Genomic DNA, 21,338 nt, shown 5'->3' with positions numbered 1-21,338 from the left:
GGGAATCCTTCTCTCCGTTGTACGCGGTGGACCGTGCACACCGTGTTCCTACTAGAGCGCTGCCTGGTAATGCCCCCAGGCCCATGCTCGCCAAAATTTTACACTACAGGGACAGGGAGAAGGTGCTCCGCCTTGCCCTTGATAAAGCCGACATCAGATATAATGGAGCCAGAGTGTCCTTCTACCCGGACTTTTCGGCGGATGTACAAAAACAAAGAGCTAAATTTATAGATGTGAAGAAGAGGCTCCGCCGAGTTGGCCTGGTGTATGCCATGCTGTACCCTGCCCGCTTGAGAGTCACGGCGGAGGGCAGGGTGCATTTCTTTGATACTGCTGTGGACGCGGTGAACTGGCTGGATGTTCATGAGCCGGCTCTCGGCCGAAGGAACAGGGATGAACATGGAGAGTGATCGGAATCTCTTCAGTGACCGGATTTTTCTGAACGGGATCTGTTCTACATTCTGCAAGTGTGCTAGCACTTAGTTTGCTTTTTTGACCCGGCCGGGGTCATTTACCGTATCTGGCTAGGAATCTACAGCGCCAAATTTGGCTAGTGTTGACGACCAATGAAGAACTTCTACACGGCTCTGCTCTGGGGCCTATTTTTGTGGTTGCACCGTTGTGCATATGGGCCGGGTGGGACCCCGCCGGACGGATGGGCCGTGGATGGGTCTGTCTGGGGTGGCCCGCCTGGTGACAGACAGTTCATTGTCGGGGTGCCGTTGTGCCTTGACTTACGGAGTTCTGGTTTATATGACATTTGTTCTGTTTTTGGGAAGATTCACAGCACAGGTTTTTCTGGACATTGTCAGGATGCCACGTCTCCACACCAGCAGCCCTCTGGAGCTTTTTTCTGTTTGGGCCCTGTGTCTTTCTATAATTTTTTCCTATGGCGGAGGTACCGGTAGTCTCTTGGAATGTCCGAGGGCTGGGATGCCCGCTCAAGCAGGCTATGGTGGCCCATCAGTTAAAAAAGTACCACCCAGCTATTATTGCATTACAAGAGACTCATTTGGTGCAGGACTCTGTTGGGTGTATTCGGTATGCTTGGGTGGGTTGGGGATATCACTCCACCCACTCCACATATTCCCGGGGGGGTCAGTGTGCTGATTCATAAGTCGCTGGCCTTTCAGGAACTGGGGGTCCGGGTGGACCCTGAGGGGAGGTATGTGTTCATACATTGTACGCTTTTTCAAGTTATGTGTGTTTTAGCAATAGTGTACATACCGCATCCTTTTTCTTCTGAGGTACTCAGGGAGCTCCTCCAATTTACTATGGACAAAGTTGGTCTGCCACTGTTCATTATAGGGGACTTTAATGGGGTGTTAGACCCTGCCAGGGACAGACACCCTCCACCTTCCCCTGGGGGTACGGCAAGAGGTACTGCTCTTTCCCGCTTTCTGGCGGAGGTGGATTGGACTGAGGTGTGGCGCCTTAAGAACCCAGACGCTGTGCAATTTTCCTGTTTCTCCAAAACGCATTCTGCATTGTCCCGTATCGATTTATGTGTGGGAAACAGGGAGGCTATTGCAATGGTGGGGGATATTGAGTATGCCCGCAGGGGAATCTCGGACCACTCCCCGTTGGTGGTCAGATTACAGGTTCGCCCTCGGGTGGACCTGCGTAGAGCCCCATGGCGTCTGAATGCCTTCTGGCTGAAACAGTTTCCGCCGGATAATGACATTCCAGCTGCCATTGCCAGCTTTTTTGAGGAGCATGACCGCTTTGGGGATGTGCTCCTGAGGTGGGAGGCTTTTAAGTGTTTTCTCCGAGGGGTTCTCATATCTAATGTTAAGAAGGTCCAGAGCAGGTCTAAGTGTTTTGAGGACCAACTCTCCCAGTGCGCACAGCGGCTGGAGCAGGAATACTTGCACAACCCCACTGATGATATGAGGGCGGCATGGCTCTCGGCTCAGTCGGTGTGGGTTGGGGAGGTTCGCTCTAAAGCGGACAAAAAACGTTTTTTTGCCAAAGCAGCATTTTATGAAGAGGGGGGAAAGGACGGGCCGTATGCTGTCCCGCATGGTGGGGGCACGCCCCTCGGTTCCTCCCATAGGGGCTCTCCGGCTGCATGGGGGGGTTCTGGTTAATACGCAGGAAGCGATTATGACTGAACTGGTAAGATTTCACAAAGACCTGTATGCCTCGCGGGCTCATTACAGCCCGGATCAGCTGCAGGAATATTTAGGTGCCACTCCTCTACCGCAGTTGACGGAAGAACAGCGGCTACAGCTTGAAGCCCCGATTACGGAACAGGAGTTGCTAGAAGCGGTGGCCCTCTTTCTGGGATCTAAGGCTCCTGGAGACGATGGCCTTCCTACCGAAATCTATCAAACTTACTCTGGGTTGTTGATGCCGAAATTATTAGAGGTGTTTCAGAGGACCAGGGAGGTGGGGACCCTTCCGGAATCTATGACTAGGGCGAGCATTATACTGCTGCTTAAGCCTGATAAACCTCCCACGGACCCGGGATCCTACAGACCCATCTCCTTGCTTCAGGCGGATGTCAAGTTGCTGGCTAAAGTTTTGGCGCGCAGAGTTAACAAGGTTATAACGCACATTATCCATGAAGATCAGGCGGGATTTATGCCTAATAGATCTACGGCCCTTAACCTGCGTCGTCTATTTGTTGCGATTCAGACGCCGGCGGACAACGCGGGGGAGAGAGCACTGCCGTCATTGGATGCCAATAAGGCATTTGACAGCGTTGAGTGGGGATACCTATGGGCGGCGATGGAATCCTTTGGTTTTGGCCCTATTTTTCTGTCCTGGGTGAGGTTATTGTATTATCAACTGACGGCTTCCATCAGGGAGGGGGGCAGGGTCTCCGCATGCTTTTCTCTGGGTAGGGGGACGAGACAGGGGTGTCTGCTGTCCCCCCTACTGTTTGTCATAGCGATTGATCCCCTTGCAGCGCGCATTAGGGCTCAGCAATCCATAGTGGGGTTCCGCTATGGTCCCTATCAGGATAAAGTCCTGCTCTACGCGGACGATATGCTCTTGACGTTAGGAGATACTGACACCTCCCTGAGAACAGTTATGGCGGTTATTACTGAGTTTGGTCATTTCTCCGGACTCAGTATAAACTGGTCCAAATCGGCCCTTCTGCAGCTAGACAGGGACGCCGCCCCCGCCCCGGGCCTTCACTGTCCAGTCCCCGTGGTACAGAAGTTTAAATATCTGGGGGTCTTGATTTCGGCGGATCCGACCCAGTACAGCCTACTTAATATTAGTCCCCTTCTCACCAGATTCCGCGATAAAATCAGGACTTGGAACAAGCTCTGGCTTTTATTGGCCGGTAGGGTGAACCTTATAAAAATGGTATTGATGCCGCAATTATATTTCCTCCATAATTCTCCTGTTGTCATTCCACTGCAGACCTTTTGCGTAGTTAATACCCTATTTCGTATTCTTATGTGGAAAGGTAAAGCGGCTAGAGTTCGTATGGAGCAACTACAGAAACCTCGAGAGGGGGGGGCCTCGCTCTCCCCAACCCGTGGTTGTACTATTTGTCCTCCCAGTTGCAGCATCTAGTGGGGGCGGTGTCCGGGACGTGTACTGGTGCGGCTCTGGGGGTTATGCAGTGGTTCGTGGGCGCGCGGGGGGTGTCGGAAGGTCTTGAGGCGGAGCTATTTTCCGAACCTAACAAGCGTTTCCCGACATAGACTGCTACAAAAAATTTGGGACAAAGCTAAACAACTTCAACATGCCTTAGGTTACACTGTTTTTATACTGCTCTGGGATAACAAGACTTACCCTGAATTGAATAAATTGGACCAAGCGGACAGATGGCGAGCATGTGGGGTGACTCATCTTACGCATGTTTTGCGGGAGGGGTCACTGCTGACTTTTGAGCAGCTTCAAGAGCGCTTCTCTTTGCCGGACAGTATGCGGTTTTATTACTTAAAATTACGGCACGCGATGCGGGTGCAGGCGGCCCAGGGACAGCTCTTCCTTTCCCCGACCCCTGTTTTTTTCCTTATGCAACAGTATACAGACACCAAGGGCTTCATTTCTGGCTGCTACGCCTCTCTCCTGGGGTTGTTCTTGGAAAAATACCCGAGTTCGGCTTGTGACCGTTGGAGTGAGGATGTGGGAGAGATCCCGGGAGAACTGTGGGAGGAGGCTTTGGAGGTAGTTTGTAGCTGCTCTCTTAATGTCTCTCATCAGGTGTCGCAGCTTTACATCCTACTTAGAGTGCATCACACCCCCCTGAAGCTACATGCCATGGGACTTCACGATAATGATCTCTGTGGCCGATGCCGGAGAGAAACGGGGAATTTTATTCACTTGGTGTGGAGATGTCCAAAGTTGCACAGGTACTGGTCCACGGTGATATCTGCCATTAACGGGGCTCTGGGGGTGGATATCCCTAGAAATCCCAGACATTGTATTCTTGGGATGTTGGAGTCGATAGTAGAGGATAGGTTTCTGAGAGAGGCCGCCACTCGGGCGCTCTTTCAGGCCCGTTTACTTATCCTAAGACATTGGATAGCACCAGCAGCACCTACGTATAGGATGTGGCTGGAACAGATGGCTTCCACTTTACGTATGGAGAAGGTTGTATACCAACATAGGGGGGTGCCACAGAAATTCTCTAAGGTATGGGGTGCATGGTTAAATAGTCCGGGCATGGCCCCTGATGATCTAGTTCTGGACCGTTTGCTATTATAATTCCTGGAGGTGGCACTCGGGTTAATTGTTAATTTTTGGTTCACTTGATAGGGTTGGGAGAGTTTCTTGCATTTCCGTATGCTCTGTTTTTCTTTTCTTTTATATGGATTGAATTGTATTTATATACGATAAACTTGGGGGGTGAGTGGCATGGTGTGGCCTAGGCATTGTGTATGGTTTGCTGTAGTCATCCGACAATGTTTCTTTTACTGAATGTAATGGTGTGAATTTTTCTCAATAAAATTTTTTCTTGATTTTAAAAAAAAAAGTTGGTCTAAAAACCCTGTGTGAACAAATTCTATCCCGCTGACGATCGGACGACCGGGCGGGTGTACAGGGTCCTTATGCACCTTTGGTAAGTAGTATAATACCGGTATTCTCGGTGCTGTGCGAATTTGGAATGCCTTTTCTTTTTTGTTAAGAATGGAATCCTTAAACCCTTTTTCCACTATTTTCTATAATTCCTTTTTGTAGTGGGGAGTGAGATTATTAGGGAGTTGGATGTAAGTGTCCTGATCACTCAGGATCCTTAAAATGATCTGAGGGGGGGGGTCCTAGTAGATGACGGACTCAGCAATATCATGCTGCAGCAAGGCTAGCAGACTAATAGCATTCATTAAAAAGGATATTTACTTAAGAGATGAAACTATATTTCTAACAACTTTACAAAACTCTTGTGACTTTACATGATTGTATACAATGTACGAGTTGCATGTGTTCTCTTGCTCTCTTCTCCCTTTGAGCGTGTGAAATCTGTGGTAGGCGGCTCACCCCTACAGGGTCTGGGGTCCCAGCACCTTGTCACCGTACCCTGCATGAGGTCTGGGCTTCTACACCTATAGTATCTGAGCTCCCGTTTGGGGAGCGGCAGTCCACAGAGTACACATGCGTAAAAAAGAGAAATACATGTATTCCTCTATTTATGTTGTTTTATATTGTGTTTTTTGTTCCACCCCAGTTTTCCTGTCCTCCCCTGTCTTACTCCATCCTGAATCGAGGCTGTTCCCTACTCAATGCTATCCCGCTCCTTTCGCTACCCAGAGGAATTACACTTGGTTACTCCGCGTTGGTAATCTGATTCCCCTGCTTCTACTGAGCGGTAAGCTCCCTCCGCTTTTCTTCAGCTACACAACACTCTTTAATATCCCCCATGATAGTCGTGACTTTGAATGTTAAGGGTTTTTGATCCCCGGCTAAGAGGATGAAGGTTTTGCGGCACCTTAAACGTCTCAAGGCAGACATTGCTCTTATCCAGGAATCGCACTTGCCTTCGGCTGATATGCAGCGTATGCGCAAGTTTTGGGTGGGAACGGTACTAGGCTCGGCAGCTGCAGGCCCCAAAGCGGGAGTGCTCATACTGATTCATAAGCGTCTCTCAGTCGACGTTGAGTCCACCGACGCCGATACTGATGGCCGTTTTGTTTCCGCCCATCTCTGCCTTCACAATGGAGAACTTATTCTCACCAGTATTTACGCACCTAATGTCCCGGACCAATCCTTGTACTCTGACATTTTGGCCCGTATCCTCGAATATATCCTCAAATTCCACACCTGTTTGGCGGAGATTTCAATGCTCCTATGGACCCCGTTTTAAACAAATCTCCCCTCAAACTCGATTCACCTCACCATGTCTCTCACAGCCCCTCTCCCCTGCGTCGGTAATCAAATCTCTGTCCCTACACTACGTATGGCGACACTCGCACCCGACTGATAGGGAATACACTTTTTACTCGCACCCCCATAAAATTTTCTCCCAGGTCAATTACATCTTTAGCACCGATACTCTCCACCCACGACTGACGGACGTTACTGTTCATGAAATTGTTATCTCAGATCATGCACTGGTTTCTGTATCTTTGGACCCCTCGGTCTCCCCTTCCAACCCCCTTATTTGGAGATTCCCCTCTTATCTTCGTAATAATTTGGACTTTCTTACTTACTTGGAAAATGTCTGGGCCGAGTATTCCTCGGCTAACTCGGCCCATGACACAACCCCCCAGCTCTTTTGGGAGGCCGGCAAGGCCTTCTTGCGAGGTCGTATAATCTTGTATGCGGCGACGTTTAAAGATGTTGTAAACTCATAATTTTCACTTCAGCTCATTCTAATCTGCAGAAACAAAGCAGTCGATAGATGCCTGTAAAAGATTTCTTACTTGTTTATTCTTCCTGTAATCCTTCTTGTAATTTTTGCTGATGTCATCGGCGCATGCCCAGTGTGTTATCCAATCCACGGCACGATCTGCGTGCCTTTCTGTGCTCTCCCTGTATCTGTCAGGGCACAGCTAAATCTCGAGATTAGCTGTGCTGTTCTTCCCAGCTTCCTGTCACCGCACAGGGGGAGTGAACATGACAGGTTACACAAGGGGAGGGGGGGAGTGAGTGAAAATTCCAAGCATTCCAAGACAGTGAGAGCACGTCTTACACAGAGAGACTGCATTACAACTACAGTAAGGGCGGAAATGACGGCAGCAGGGGGAGCATAAAACAGGAGTAGACATGGCGCAGCCGAGACCAGGAAAGAGGAAAAAGATAAACTTTAAAATAAAGGTATTTCTAGACGGTTATGATGTGAATATTTAATGTGCAATGTAATTATATTGCATGTACGTTTAATACATTGTAAAAGTTTGATTTTCATAGCCGAGTTTACTTCCTCTTTAAGAAACATGTACACAGCGGTTATAAACGAGCTAGCGAGCATTTGCGGGAGGCACGACGTACTCTTAGACTAACTGACTTTTCAACAGCTAGACAGACCTGGTTGGATGCCAAGGCCGATTTTGATTCTTGGGCCGATAAGGAAAATGTAAAAAAAAGCCTACCTATCAGCGACTCTGCACAGGTTCGGCAATAAAGCTGGCAAGCTCTTGGCGAAGTTGTGCAAAGGTCCCTACTCACCCACACATATTAGTTATTTACGTGACCACTCTGGAACAGTAGACTCAACCCCTCAGGGGATCCAGCGCATTATGCAAGACTTTTATTCCTCCTTGTATGCCCCGGACACCGTTGACGAATCGATTGCAAACTCCTTCCTTAGTAATCCAGGACTACCTAAAATTTCTCGACCCCACTTGGACATGTTAAATGCCCCTATCTCACCAGAAGAAACCTCTGCTTCCATTAAATCTTTAGCTCTGCTTCCATTAAATCTTTAGCGCCAAATAAAGCTCCGGGTCTCGATGGCCTATCTGGGGAATTCCACTTCGCCATTGTAACCCTGGATGCCGAGAAGGCATTTGATAACGTAAGTTTCAATTGGCTTCATAGGGTTCTGGGTACCATGGGTTTCCAGGGCCCGTTTGCCAATTTTGTGAGTTCCATGTATGCCTCTCCGGCGGCCTGGTTATGTGTGGGGGGATCACTCACCGAGGAATTTCGCCTCTTCAAAGGTACTCGTCAGGGTTGCCCCCTCTCACCCCTCCTCTTTAATTTGGCGATTGAGCAACTCTCCCGCCACCTACTGACAAATGCCCCCCTACATGGAATTCAGGTTGGCTCCCAAGAACTGCGCTTATTCTTATTTGCTGACGACGTCTTGCTTTTTACATCCAACATCCCTGTGATAGTCTCCACCTTTGACGCATTCAAGCAATGCTCAGGTTTGAGAATCACTCCCTCTTGGTGCTAAAGTACACCGTCCTTGGGAATCGGAATCCCCTTTCATAATCGCTAAAAGCATATTACATACCCAGGTATTAATATAGGGAAAAACCCCTCTTCCATTTACACTTTGAACTACCCTCATTTGATTGCTAGGATACAGCGGGAACTGGAAAACTGGATGGAACTGCCGCTCTCGCTGCTGGGAAGATGCCATCTTGTAAAAATGGTCAGTTTCGCCCGTCTGCTTTACCCCCTGAAGACCCTCCCGCTACTACTTAAACATAAAGATATACAATCCCTTGAACGCGCTTTCTCCAAATTTATATGGAAGGGCAAACGCCCCCGCATTGCTATTAAGAAACTCTATCTTCCCAGGAGCGAGGGTGGTGTTTGTTTCCCAGATTTGAGACTCTATAATCTGTCTTGTCTACTGAGGGTGGCCTTGGACTGGATATCCTGGACTTCACATTACTCCAACTTTTCCTTGGAATCCCACATGTCCAGCCCATTCCACCTATCTGCTATACTACACACCAAGTGGGCTTATCTGCAACCAGAGCTCCACCTTCTTAACCTACTGCTAAGAGATACGGCTATTGCATGGAGAGAGGTGCGTAAACATCTAAGACTTCCCTTCTCTGTTTCTAAATTCCTCTTAATCTGGGGTAATCCCGCTTTCCCTCTGGGGCTGGATCAACCAGCGTTCCAACTGTGGGAACACAAGGGCCTTACTCATTTTACGGACCTCTGTGATCTGCTGTCAAAGGGAACTCCCCACACCTATCAAGTCGTAATGGGCAAATTCAACCTTCCTGGTTCCCATTTTTCTTTCTGGCACAATGTTACCACTTTATAGGATCTTCTACCCAGGACTCCAAGCTCAGGTTTAAAAACTCTCTCATTGACACTTTGCTTGGAAAGAAACCCAACTAAAAATTTTCCACCGAGCACGTATTCCCTTCTTGTCAGATAAAATCAATCCCACCGCTAGCAAGTGCCCTTTATGTTCTGCTGAGAGATCATCTATATAACACAAGTTCTGGTCCTGTTCTTTTATATCTCTGTTTTGGGATCAGCTACTGTCCTTCATCAAGGTCATCACTTTATCACAACTTCCAAAGACCCTCTACTTCTAATCTTTGGTTATTGGGACAAACGTTTACAGATTTGGTCAAGAGCTCCCTCCGCCACTCCTCGACTCTGGATCCTCACCTGTCTATTGGTGGCTAGGAGGGTTATCCTGTCCCACTGGATTTCTGCAACACCCCCTTCTGTATCTCATGTTCATAGTGAGCTTGCACTCCTCGTTAATATTGACTGCATCAACATGGATTTCAATTCCCCTTCTTCCCGAAGCTGCTTTTATAACAAATGGTCGATTTATTTATCCTCAACTTCAAAAGACTCGGACATATTGAATATCTCCAAATCTTTCTCCTATACAGCCCCGTTCCACTTTGCAACTTCAAGAACCCCTGCCCTATGAGAGGTCATTGAGTTCTGACCTCACCTTCCCCCTCCCCATTTCTTTGTCCCTTCTCTGTTATTTGCTTTTATATGTTAAAAAGATATATGTACGGTCGTTTTTTATCTGTACTGTGCCTCAGTTGTTCAATAAAAATTTTAAACAAAAAATAAAGTTGGACAAGAAACTGTTTAATCTTACTCTGCATAAAGCGTGCTTTACTGTTAAAGCAGTAAGAATATGGAGCTCCCTTCCACAATGATGTCAACGGGGAGTGTAGATAAATTAGAAAACTTCTTAGCAAACATAATGTACAGGGTTTATTGAAAATGGTAGTGACATAAACACTCAAGTTGAACTGCCTGGACTAGTGTCTTTATTCAGCCTTACCTACTATGTAACTATGTAAAAATGTAAATTCTCATAGTAGTCAGTAAAGAATAAATGTAGTTTTGTTTTAAGAAAGACTAATGTTGCAGGTTTCATTATTTTTTAATTGTGAATTCATTTCATATAAATGTCACATTTTTGTCTTCTAGAACAAGCCTCTTAATGTAGAATACTTGATGATGGATGAATCTATATTACTTCCTCCAACTGGAACACCATTGACAGGCATAGATTTTGTTAAACGTCTGCCTTGTGGAGATGTTGAAAGAACTCGTAGAGTAAGTTGCCTTCTGTTCTTTTAATCTCATAGTAATGTAAATATTCACTAAAAAAAGAACTTGAGATTGCAGCAAAAAAGTTCTTGCTTGTTAACTGTCTCCCTAAAGAGAACCTGCAGTGAGAGAATATTGCTGTCATTGTTGACTTATTATCAAAATGTTGCCTGTAGGCATGTGACGGTGTCAGATTTCCATGCTGTGACGAATTGATTAAGGTTTTGCCATGGTATTCGGTATTATCACGGTATTAAAAAAATGCAGTGGCCTTGAAATCCATTCTGCTTTTGCACCATGCAACTTACCTGCACCGGCAAGGTTTCTGCGTTTTTATATACGTGGACCCAGCCATTTAAAAATACAGTTTGCGTGTGCAGGAACTGCAGGTATGTCGCATGGTGCAAAAGCAGGATGGATTTCATGGCCACTGCATTTTTTAAAAAATTCTGCATGCACCTTTTTTCAGCCGAAAACGCCGGCATAGCAGCCCATTGAAGCCAGAGACAGCCTTCTAATTATTGATTTTCTGTATTCTCCTCTCCCAAAAATATAGATAACATGTATTACAGATCAACTAGGCCTCATGCACACTGGATGTTCTAAAAATGCCAATAGCATTAGCTGTAGAAAGCTGTAGCTGTGGAACACGTTTTTTTTTTTTAATACAAACGTTTTTATTGAGCTCTGTAAACAAGAAAAGCCAAAAAACAAAACCAAAGTATGACATGTCAGAGCTGTGCCAGTACATATTATTCCGAACAAGTGTCATATATAGCACGTGGTAAGGTAAAAGAAAAAAATATACAGCATACAAAGTTATGTAAGGCAGCGATATCACATGCTTTATAACCAAGGACATAGTCAAGTGTTCGTAGAGGACAAAGAATAATAATACATATCAAAGTCCCAGCTGAAAAGAAGGGCATGGAGATCGTTGTCGCATTAAATGCGCCATAGTATATTAGTTTTTAGAGCCCGACCATACCAATTTTCATATATGCATACTTCGGGAAAATTAACAATAACAACATTAACAAAATGTTTCTGAGATATGAATTATTGTCAGGGGTAGGACCCCCAAGTAGACCACCGAGTGCTGAGAGAAGGCAACCCAATGAAACTTAAAACACGATCAGCCCGTAGACCAATTCTCCCATTTTTTATGAAAGATATGCATAGTGTCATATAAAGTGTGATAAACCCTTTCCATACTCCTAATCGCCTCCATTCTCGACAACACCTGAGTCCAAGGGACCGTCTCCGACTGCCAGTTAAGGGCCACCGCCCACAGTACAGAGCAACATAGTGTGTGTGCTAATCTCTGAGTTGGTGCAGGGGCACCAGGAATTTTAGCAAATAATAGTCCCATCTGGGGGGTAATGGATATTCTTGAGGTCAGCATTTGAGAGATCACTTCTGATACCCTATTCCACACAGCAGATAGTCTGCCGCATTCCCAAAAGGTGTGAAGTATGGTGCCCGGAGCATCACAGCCACGAAAGCAGCGGTCGGGGACCCCCTGGTAAAACCTGTGGACCCTGTCAGGAGTAAAGTACCACCTAGTGTGGAGCTTCACTACCGTGTCCTTCACTGACATAGATTTAGTGCATTTATGCATATTCTGCAGCATGGACGACCACGACTCTACTGACAGTTCCACTCCGAGATCAGCCTCCCACTCCAGCATGGCCCGAGATTTTTCTGGTAGATGGAAGCCATTGAGGTAACCATATAGTCTCGAAATTACCCCTCTGTCTCTAGATGAGGTACGGCTGATAAATTCAAAGGGGGAAGATTCAAGGCTGCCCGTCAAAGGGCCCTGAGAGCCATAAAAATCTCTAATTTGAAGGAATCTATGGAATTCAGAATCTGGGACTTGATATCTGTTCTTAAGATCTTCAAAAGAGTAAAAGGAGTTGTCTCGGAACAAGGTGTGGAGAGTGGTCAGGGAGTGCTGCACCCACCAGTTATAGGTGTCAGGAGACGTGAATGCTGGTGCAAAGCTTTTATTACCTACAAAGGACATTAATGGAGGTCTAGAGGAGCGCAACTGGTACCTGTCATGACAGGCGGACCAAAGCTTTAGGGTATGCCACACTATACTATTGAGCTGTTTGACGTCCCGAGGATGCGACATGGAGGACCAAAGTAGGCCCTGGAGGTTGAAGGGGCGAACAGACTCATTCTCGAACCTCAGCCAAGGTGGCAGTGGGGCTCCGGCATGCCATTGTGCGGTCTGGGCCAGTCTAGCAGCCAGGTAATAATGCCATAGGCTAGGGACCCCCAGCCCCCCCTGAGAGAGAGGCCTATATACCGTGGGTTTTCCGCACCTGGGCCTCTTACCTTTCCATATGAATCTGTTCACTTCCCTCTGTATGTCCTCCACATCCCCTCTCCGGAGCGCAACCGGCAGGGCACGGAAGAGATATAACAGTTTTGGCAATATAGACATTTTAACTGCCACTATCCTTCCCATAAAAGGGATTGGGAAAGAGTGCCAGAGGGATAACCATTGTCTCACTTTGGTAAAAGCCTGAGGGTAGTTAACGCTATACATGGCCGGCAAGGACGGAGCCAGTCGTACCCCCAGATACTGCAGGGACTGTTTTGAGACTGGAAAACCAAATGTGGCAGTGATAGTATCCATCATTTCTTGAGGGATGTTCACTGAGAGGGCTGAACATTTAGAGAGGTTGACACTCAAGCCCGAAACCCTCTCAAAGTCCTTCAATACCTGCACCAAGTTAGGGAGAGAGACCAAAGGGTCCGGTAGGAACACCAACACATCGTCAGCGTACAAGCTAATCTTATGTTCCTCCGAACCCTTCGTGTATCCCTTGATCGCTGGATTACTACAAATAGCCCTAGCTTGGGGTTCTATGGCTAGTGCAAAAATTAGTGGTGAAAGGGGGCACCCTTGTCTGGTGCCCCTACCTAGAGGGAAAAGGTCAGAGGAGCAGCCTGGCAGCTTTATTTTAGTTTGGGGATCCCGGTATAGGGCCTTAAAGCCATGCACAAAAGCCCCCTGGAAACCAAACTTAGCCAAAATGACGTCCAAATATGGCCAAAGCACACTATCAAATGCCTTATTGATATCGAGCCCCAATATCAAGGCCTTACGGTGGAATAGATCGGCATCCTGAATGATATACGATGCTAGGCGGATGTTGTCTGTTATTTGCCTGGAGGGAATAAAACCTGTCTGTTCTGGAGCCTCCAGGGATGAAATAATAGGTGCTAATCGGGCTGCCAACAGTCTCCCCAAGATCTTAAGATCATTGTTAAGGACAGAAATCGGCCTATAATTTTGGGGAAGAGAGTGATCCTTGTTAGGTTTAGGGATTCAAGTCATGTTGGCATGCAGCATATCTGGGGGAAGCGGGTTACCTTGTAAGATAAAATTAAAAACCCGTGCCAATTTAGGGGATAAGAAGTCTATAAATTTTTTTGTAATATGTGGACGTAAAGCCGTCAGGGCCTGGAGCTTTAGAAGTTTTAAGGGATTTGATCACAGCCGCCACTTCCTCTTCTGTGCATGGGGCGTTCAAACTACCAAGCTGCTCCTCAGATAAGACTGGCAAATCCAAGTCGTTTACCCATGAGTAAGATATATCCGGGTTGTTGACCTCCGGGGGGAAAGTAATTTCTTGTAAAACCGTGAAAAAACACCCAATACCTCTTTGGGATGTGAGACCAACCTGCCCCCCTCATCCCTTACCTTATATACATGTGCCGGTTGGAGAGATTGGTGGAGCTTCCTGGTGAACATGGCCGAGGCTGTATTACTATGCAAGAGGAACCTTGCTTTGCCCACTTAAGTGATTTTTCCGTGGCCGAGGACAATATAGAGTCCAGAGCAACTCTCTTTTGTGAGATTTGGTGCAGCACATCCTGTGAGTGGTTTTGGCTATGTAAGTGATATAATCTATGCAGGTCAGAGGTCAATGAGCGGATATCAGCTAGCCTTTTGCGTTTGGCCTGGGTGGCTAGCTCAATCAACTTTCCCCTCATTACTGCCTTATGGGCAGCCCAGACCATAGGGGGTGATACTTCACCGTTATCGTTAAGGGTAAAGTATTCACGAAGGTTTTCAGCTACTGTGGTGAACGTCTCTAGGTTAGAAAAGATAGAGTCATTCATTCTCCAGTTGGACGCGGAAAATGGGAGGCCTACGTGATCAGTAGTGAAAGATACTATATGATGGTCAGACCATGGGCATACATGAATACCTGCCAAGGAGGAATTTGCCAATAGAACCGGAGTGCTGAACACATAGTCCAACCTGGCATAGCTGTCATGTGGGTGCGAGTAGTGGGTATACTCCCTCACCCCCACATTTAGTGCCCTCCATGTATCTAATAATTGAAAGTTGGTTAATGACTTATGTAAAGCTTGTGGAAAGGCATTGGCCGTGCTCACAGATCGGCTCTTGTCCAGCATGGGATGTGCCACCAAGTTGAAATCGCCTCCAACCAGGACATGTGCAGAGGAATATCGTTCTAAGACCTGGAAAAAATTTTGAAAAAAAGAGCCCTGTGAGACATTAGGGGCATAAAGGTTAGCAATTGTAATTGACTTACCCTGGATAGTACCCTGTATTATAATAAACCTGCTATCCGGGTCCCTATACACCTGTTGGACATCAAAAAGTAGAGAGCCACGGACCAGGATCATGACACCCCTAGACTTGGATGTATATGTGGTGAAATAGACCTGTTTATATGCTTTATCAAAAAATTTGGGGTGGTTTAGGGCAGATAAATGAGTCTCCTGTAACATAATGATATCTGCACCTAGGTGCCTATAGGAGCGGAATGCTTTCCGCCTCTTCTGAGGGATATTAAAACCCCTCACATTATGTGAGATTACTCGCAACCCCATACCTGGATATATGAGGAGATTGTTACCCCATTGGCTATAAGGCACTACAACACCAAGGGAGTCAAAGTAAGGCAAGTGATAGAATATATTAGTGGGCTGTGTATCGAACGGGAGTCCTGATGATAAATCCCTGTCAGCACTCAGTGGTCTATATAGGATCAGGAACATACAGAACAAAAGGTAGAAACTTATTTTCATATAGAGAACAATAAACAACAAAAGATAAAAAATAACAAAATGCACTGTTCAAGTCACTGGAGAACTTCGGGGGACAGAAACCCCGGTTCCAAGAGAAGAGTAACCAAGGACTAAACCGTCCTACACTCTTTTAAGGAGGTAGCAAACCTGCAGCATCAAGCAGCGTACCGCAGCTTTCCCTGCTGCAAATATCGTGCAGGGAATTCTCGGCAAATACAACAAGTGCTGAAGAGTGGGGGGAATAAATGGGTGGTAACAGAGAGCCTTCTGTATGGCCCCAAAAAAAAAGAAAAAGGTCCAGCAGGAAGAAAAAATGTCAAACAAAAAAAAGAACAAAATCCCCTCAAGGGTGCAAAAAATACGGAGCACCCACAGAGACCCACACCCTCCTCCCCTCGTCCGTTGATATAGAAACAAAGTACTCAGAACCAAATAGGAGAGAGAATAAGACATGGGGGGGGGGTTGTTAATCAGGGTGAGTTAAACCCCTATAAATTTCCACATTAGGAATGGTTAAGGAGCACGATCCCTAGACCGGGGTCCACCGTTGTGGGCTCTCTGTGGCGACGGTGTCGTCCAAATGGCAGATGGACGTGGGGTAGACGGGAGTCTAGGATTGTTTTGGGGTTCCATGAGTCCCAGCTTCACCAGGAGCTCTTTTCCTTCCACCACATTGAATACTGTATAAGTGGAGCCATTGTGGGGTACTGTAAGTTTAAAAGGGAATCCCCAGTGGTACCGGATCCTGGCTGACTGGAGCACCGACGTGACCTCCTTTATCTTTCTTCTTTTATCCAAAGTCGTTGGGGAGATGTCAGGGTAGATTTGTATGGTGACCCCCTCCAGTTGGATATGCTGTGTGGTACGTGCAGCTCTGAGGATGTCCTCTTTCACGACATAGTCTTTAAGGCACATCACTATATACCGTGGGGGCTTATCTGGGGTGGGTTTAGGCCTGAGGGCTCTGTGGAGCCTGTCACATGCAAAGGACGAAGCAGGGTGCTCAGGGAGGAGAGAGCCAAAAGGCTTCACTGCAGCAGCTAGATCTCTGGTGGTCTCCGGCACCCCCCGCACCCGAAGGTTATTTCTTCGATTGCGGTTGTCCAGATCTTCCAGATGTGATTGAAGCTGGACAACCGTTTCTGAGAGAGTCTCATGTTCCTTACGTAGATCTGCATGAGCCAGTGCTAGCTCATCATGTTTGGTCTCTAACATGTCCGTCCTGCCACCTAAAGCCGCTATCTCTGCAGTGAGAGTGTTTGTGGACTTATGGAGTTCGTCCTGGAACTTTTTTGCAATCCGGTCATACATGCTGGAAAGGCTGTCCTCCAGATCCGCTTTTGTCAATTGCGGAGTGTACTCACTGCGGTCAGAGGAGACAGGAGCAGGGGCGGCCTGGTTTGTAGCTTCAGCCGGAGCCTGTGGGCTGCGAGCGCCATCTTGGGCCATAGTCTTTTCCGGTGGTGACCACTTCGAGTCCCGCGCCTTGACGCTGGGCGGAGCGAGTATGCACGCCGGAAGTGGGCACCACCGGAAATACGCATTGTATTTTCACTTCCGGGTGACGCTGGATTGGGCGCGAGTGCGCATGTGCCGGCGCCATTATAAATAGCCTACGACCGCGCCGCGCACACGGGCTCTCTGTTGAAGTCGGAGGACGAAACGCGTCAGAGCCGTTGTGCGCGGTCGCATAGAACACCTACACATACGCCGGAGCTCTTTCCAGATTCCATAAGTTTTGGTACAGAGTTATCCAGCTGATTTTATACTTCCACTCAATGCCTTCACTATATGCTTCCTCCTGTAAGTAGACATCCTGAGGGGAGAGGGGCTACATTGTGTTGTTTGCTGTGTTTTAATAAACGTCATTGGCGGAATTACACTATTGTTGCCCCACTCTGTTCACTTACATGGTCTGTTGGAAACGGAGGAGATTGTGCGGATAATAGAGGAAAAGTGGGTCCAGTGTCCAATGCTGTAACCTAGTGGTGGAATACTTTGAAGGATCTTGATTCACTATCATCTGGTGAGTTTTAAGAATAGGGGGGGTGCAAAAAGTGGTGGTGGAAATCTGGTGCTACGGTCAGGACCCCTCACACCCTTCCTGGGATAAAGGATTGTGTTTAACCAACCTACCACAGGACCTGGAAATACCCATCTGAAATTTGAAGGACTTTTGAATTTATTCTTCAGTCCGTTTGTATAGCGCTGCTAGTGTTTGAATATATTACTTTTGCATTTAATATTATCGGACACCTTTTTGTTGTTGATCATTACCTTTATAGCAGCTGCTTTGACGTCAAGTCTATATTATTGATTTTATTCTTGTGCCTTCTTATTTGTTTAAGCGCAGGGTGAGTGTATTTATGAGATTGGTATCTTTACATATTTATCACTCCTTATTGTTTATAGTCTTTTCCCTGACTCGGAGAAGGTAGGTCGTCAGGGACCGCTGAACTGGCTTCTTCCTGCGTTTCTTGGGGGTAGGCATACACTAGAAGGTCCCACGGGGGTGACTAGGTAGATGAGGAATAAAATCTCCAAGCGGAAAGGCCCCGGGGAGTGATGAGAAGGCTCAACCGAGCTCGGAGCGTCTCTCACATGCGACTGTCCGGATCCGCCTAGAACACGTTTTTTAGCAAAACTGTACTCCCACAAACGTCTATGGATCAAAACCGCTGATCAACGCAGAATAGCTGAAAATGCTGATCAACGCAGCTTTTATGAAAGAGCATTTTTTTACAGCTGAAAAACTCATCTTAAATCCAATTAGTTCTGTTTTTTTTTTTTTCTGTTTTTTTTCCAGTTTATTAGATGTTTGAGCCTTTTTAAGATACTTAAACCGGCACATGTATATAACTGAAGATAATGGGGATTTTTTTTGTTTTTTTCTAGAAGAGATTTTTCTGTGTGAAGAAAAATGTTGCTTTTCACAGTTTCACACAGCTCTCCACAAGGGTGCCAGCCCAGTTCGCAAACTGTGCACAGTGATACGAATGGAATGCTCTGGATGGCTTCAGTCCAAGATCCATCCACCTTTATTGATTCTTGGTCAACCTGTTCGTATCTCCCCCCACTATTTATTTTTATTGTATTTACAAGAACCAATAAAGGTGGTTCTTTGAGTGCAGCCCTTTGAAACATTCTTTTTATGTCAGGAGATTGTTTTTTTAATACCAAGTGATAGAGTTGCACGCTTGATATCCCCCTTTGATTGCTCTGTTTCCTATTAAACAAGTGCAATTCATTTTTGTCCGAATACAAATTCAGTTATTTCCTCTTGGTGATTAGTTGATATTCATTTAAATTTGTTTAGTTTATTCGTTTTCTAACTAATTCCAAATTTTCAGAACAATTAAAATTCAGATCAGTCGAAAAATAATCAACCAATTTGAATTCTGTGTGAAGCAGTGGGCCGGCTAGCTGGCCGCCATGTCCTTAACAACCAATGACTCATCAGCTGTCCTTCCCACCCACTGACAGCTGAAATGTAAACAAAACAATGCCTGCAATAAAGAAAATCACATCCATACCAGGCCCTTTGAGTCTGGTATAGATTTTAAGGGTAAAAAATGGCGCCCCCCCCCCCCCAAATCTATCTCAGACCTTATCCGAGAATGCAGCCTGGCAGGTCAGGAAGGGGTGCAACCGAGCATCCCCTCCTGAAACATGGGGACAAGGTGCTTTGAAGTGGGGGCAGTAAAAATTTTGACCTTAATGTTTGTATATTTTAGCCAATTGCCCACTTAATTTACCTAAGAAGTTTTTCAAGAGATTGGCTCTCTTATCGTCATTACTATGGTACTCCAACAACCCCAGAATCTCCTTGGAAACTCTGTAGCTTCCTACGTCCCAGGGTGAGTTAGCCTTACCAAATTTACGATTATGTGACTATGCTGCTCAACTGGTTTTTATACACTAGTGGCTCTTTCCCCAACTAAAAAATGCAACTACTGCGGCTGGAGAAGCATTACTTTTGTCCTTTTAAACCCTGACTAACTGTGTTCCAGTCACAGATGCGGACATGCTAAAAGTCTCCTTAAAGATGTATACACATGGCATGTCTTTGGTTCCAGATAATTCAGATTCCATTTCCCCTAATTAATCCAATCTGGTTTAACTCAACCCTCCATTTTTTTTCACCTGCCTAATGCCTGTTTTTGGGTGTTGAAAGGGTTGAAGTCTGTACACCAATTGTTTAATGAGGGCCAATTTAAAACTTTTTGCACAATGCAGCAAGAATTTGGAGTTCCCCATTCCTGGAAATTTAGATATCTACAATCAGGTATACCCTTAGAGAACTCCTCCTCCACGATTTTGAACGTTCCTCCCAGAGACTAAAAATGCGCTATTAGGCCGCTGGCAACAGGGCGGCAAGCTTCTGGCTAGGAAACTGCAAGGCCAGCGCATTAAAACTAGAATCCCGGGGGGGCGTGGCTTGGCGCTGATCGTGGATGGCCGCCTAATCTCCTAGCTCCCGGCCAGCTCGAGAGAAATCAGCCTTAAGAAGAGAGATCTTTCCCCTGTCACACACCTAGGAAGGATGAGTAGATCCAGCACCCACTCCTCTCCCTCCCGATCCCACTCGCCGAGAGATTTGACGCCTGGTCGCACCCGCAGCATACCGGAACCTATTCCGCCAGCCGCAGATACTACGCGAGGCCCCGGCTTCAAATCGGGCCTACATGGACGTGACCCGTGGAGCCCCCACTCTCTTCGCTGCAAGAGAGCAAGCAACACCTGCACCCCAAGGCAACACAACCTCAGCCATGGACACCCTAGCCCCGGCGAATACCCCTCCTCCGCTACCACATGTCACCCTCCCGGATCTCCGCTCCATCGCAGATGAGCTGAAGGCCTCCCTAGCCATGACAGTGATTGAATTGAAAGGAGAAATATCTTCTATCAATCTAAGAGTGACAGAGGTTGAAGAAAAAGTCTCAATGCAAGAGGAATCCATTTAATCCCTGACTGACACAATGCACTCTCATGATGCCCAATTTAGAGACATGCAGAGACAACTGGAGGATCTCGACAACAGAGGCCGGCGCCATAACTTAAGGGTAAGAGGCCTCCCCGAGTCGGTAGAGCAAACGCAAATCACGAGAGTTACCACCGCCGCCATCTTTAATGATGTCCTGGGAAGACCTCCTGAAACCCCTATTGAATTCAAACGTCTCCACAGAGCCCTAAGACCCAAACCAAGGGACACTGACCCCCCAAGGGATATCATCTGCTGCGTAGTTAATTTCAAACTAAAGGAAGATGTCCTGAGGAGGACAAGAGACAGACGCTCCCTCCTGTACCATGGCACGGAAATAAAGATCTTCCAGGATCTTTCTCCGATAACCCTGCAACGCAGAAGAGACCTGCGGCCTTTACTGGACTCTCTAAGATCCAGAAATATCCAGTACCGATGGAAATTTCCGTTCTGCCTATCCGCTTCGGCAAACGGTCGCACAGCCAACCTGAGGGTTCCGGAAGAACTCGCTAATTTTTGCAATGCAATGAACATACCTCCAATTGATCTGCCCGATTGGTACAGACCTCTCAACACCCAAAGGCTACGAAGATCGACTTCAATGGATGCAGTACCTGAGAGGGATGATTTCCACATTAGACGTCCCAGAGCATCATCACCTGGCAGCGAATCATCCGACCGCCAAAGGAACCAAGAAATCTTCCTGAGCCCCACGGCTTCCCCAGTGCATCGTCGACCAAGACAAGAGTAAAGCACCTCAACCTGATTTGTCTGACTCTCCAGTACCTTTCTTCACCTCCCCTTGCCCTTTCTCTTACTTTTCCGCTCTCTCAATCTATCCCTGTCCACACGCCCTATTCGCCCCCAT

General features: G+C 46.8%; 1 protein-coding gene across 2 annotated transcripts in view; it reads left to right on the top strand.

The window, feature by feature from the left end:
- Positions 1-21,338, top strand: part of CLEC16A (C-type lectin domain containing 16A) — a 1,483,716-nt gene that overhangs the window by 1,128,909 nt on the left and 333,469 nt on the right. For both annotated transcript variants that reach the window (XM_082262146.1, XM_082262145.1), the window contains exon 17: positions 10,285-10,413. In XM_082262146.1, coding sequence (XP_082118272.1) covers positions 10,285-10,413 — 129 coding nt within the window. The remainder of the gene's footprint in view (positions 1-10,284; positions 10,414-21,338) is intronic.

Source organism: Pelophylax lessonae (genome assembly GCF_965119305.1).
Source record: "Pelophylax lessonae genome assembly, chromosome: 6".
NCBI lineage: Eukaryota > Metazoa > Chordata > Amphibia > Anura > Ranidae > Pelophylax > Pelophylax lessonae.
The sequence above is the reverse complement of the archived record's forward strand: the minus strand, read 5'-3'. Positions and strand labels throughout refer to the sequence as shown.